The 1,540-nt window shown below is 44.4% G+C and overlaps 1 protein-coding gene across 6 annotated transcripts in view; it reads right to left on the bottom strand.

Moving 5' to 3' along the window:
* Positions 1 to 1,540, bottom strand: part of Zkscan5 (zinc finger with KRAB and SCAN domains 5) — a 74,604-nt gene that overhangs the window by 19,733 nt on the left and 53,331 nt on the right. For 4 of the 6 annotated variants that reach the window (XM_023713382.1, XM_023713383.1, XM_023713384.1 and 1 more), the window contains one exon: positions 889 to 1,027. The exons of the other annotated variants lie outside the window; for them this stretch is intronic. In XM_023713382.1, the coding sequence (XP_023569150.1) occupies positions 889 to 1,027 (139 nt within the window). The remainder of the gene's footprint in view (positions 1 to 888; positions 1,028 to 1,540) is intronic. 6 annotated transcript variants of the gene reach the window in all.

Raw genomic sequence — 1,540 nt, 5'->3', positions numbered from 1 at the left:
AAAAAAAAAAGAAATAAATGCAATTAAGAACTAGAGGACCTTTTTTAAACATAATCACCAAGACAATAAAATTTATGAGATGGAGGTGAAGAACTGCTGCAAAACAAATGTCTTTGATCTTTAATTTCGTTTTCTTGAGCCAGGGTCTTGCTATGCAGTTCAGGATGGCCTTGAACTCACTGAGCAGCCCAGTATGGCCTCAAACTGGGTAATCCTCCTGCCTCAGCCTCTTGAGTACTGGGATTACAGGCATACATTACCATGCCTGTTCTGTAAAACAACTGTGGAAGATGTGTAAGAGACTTCTATAGATCTCTGAATAACACCTGTACTTCAGTCTGTCGTTTTAATCATTGGCTTTATTGTTTGCCTTTTTTATTTCTTGGTGCTGGTGACTGAATCAAGAGCCTTGCAGATCCTATGTACCACTGAGCTACACGCCCAGCTTCTACTAAGGCTTTTATATTGTATGTGTGTGTAGTTTTTTAGTTTGGGTTTTTTTTGTTTTGTTTGTCTTTTTCACACAGAGTTCTGCTATATAGTTTAGGATGGCCTTGAGTTCATTTTTTAGCCCAGGCTGGTCTTAAACTTGCGATGATCCTGCCTCAGCCTACCAAGTGGTGGGATCACAGGTGTGTGTCATCACACCCAGATCCATTACATCTTTTGAATACAGGTGTGCTACAGTTCCACCCACCCTAGAAACTGCCCTCTATTTTAACACTAGCAAGTACACCCCAGATTTCAACCCTTCCTGAATTCCCAAGCCTGCTGCTTTCAGACAGGCTGCCCAGCCTCCCTTCTCTCTGGTCCAGATACTGCCTGCCCAAGGGCCAGGGCACCTAGCTGTAGCCACATCTATTACGCTGAACCACCACTGCACCTCACCATTTTCCTCCAGAAGATGAGGCTTCTGTGGCTCTTGTTCAGGATGGGTGTCCACGGACAGGAACTGGTGACCAAAGGCCTCCTGCACCGCTCCGGGTGAGGCTATCTTCTGAGGAAGCACTTCAGGGTACGCCACAATCTAACAACCATAACCACAACCAATCAGTGCAGTTATAGAGATGGCTATAAAAGAACCCAGTAGAATCCACGGGACTTTCATCAGTCCCTCTGCCAAATATTTAATGTACATCTACAATGAGCCAGTTGGAAAAGATGTTCATGGAACACAGCAATGCACACATACATAATTACAAACTCTGTAAATTGGAAGAAACATGGCACTGTGAGACAAAAACAGATCCACTTTAGACTGGGAGGCCCCTGAAATTTCTGCTAAGGAAGTGTTACTTAAATTACCACCTAAAGAACCGGAAGAAAGCAGCCAGGGGAAAGGACTGTACAGAGAAAAGACCCAGGCAGAGAAAACATTAGCAGAGTTCTCAAGCAAAGAGAGTGCTCAATACAATGCAGGAACCTTAAGAAGCCCAAAGTGGGTAAAGGCTAGTGAAGGTAAGAAATGAGAAAGGAGGGGCTAGGGAGATGGCTCAGTAGAATAAGCGCTTGCCTGGCAAGCACAAGGACCCGTGTTCAA

This window comes from Octodon degus, unplaced genomic scaffold (assembly GCF_000260255.1).
Source record: "Octodon degus isolate 3935 unplaced genomic scaffold, OctDeg1.0 scaffold00031, whole genome shotgun sequence".
NCBI lineage: Eukaryota > Metazoa > Chordata > Mammalia > Rodentia > Octodontidae > Octodon > Octodon degus.
This window is presented reverse-complemented; position numbering and strand designations above follow the sequence as displayed.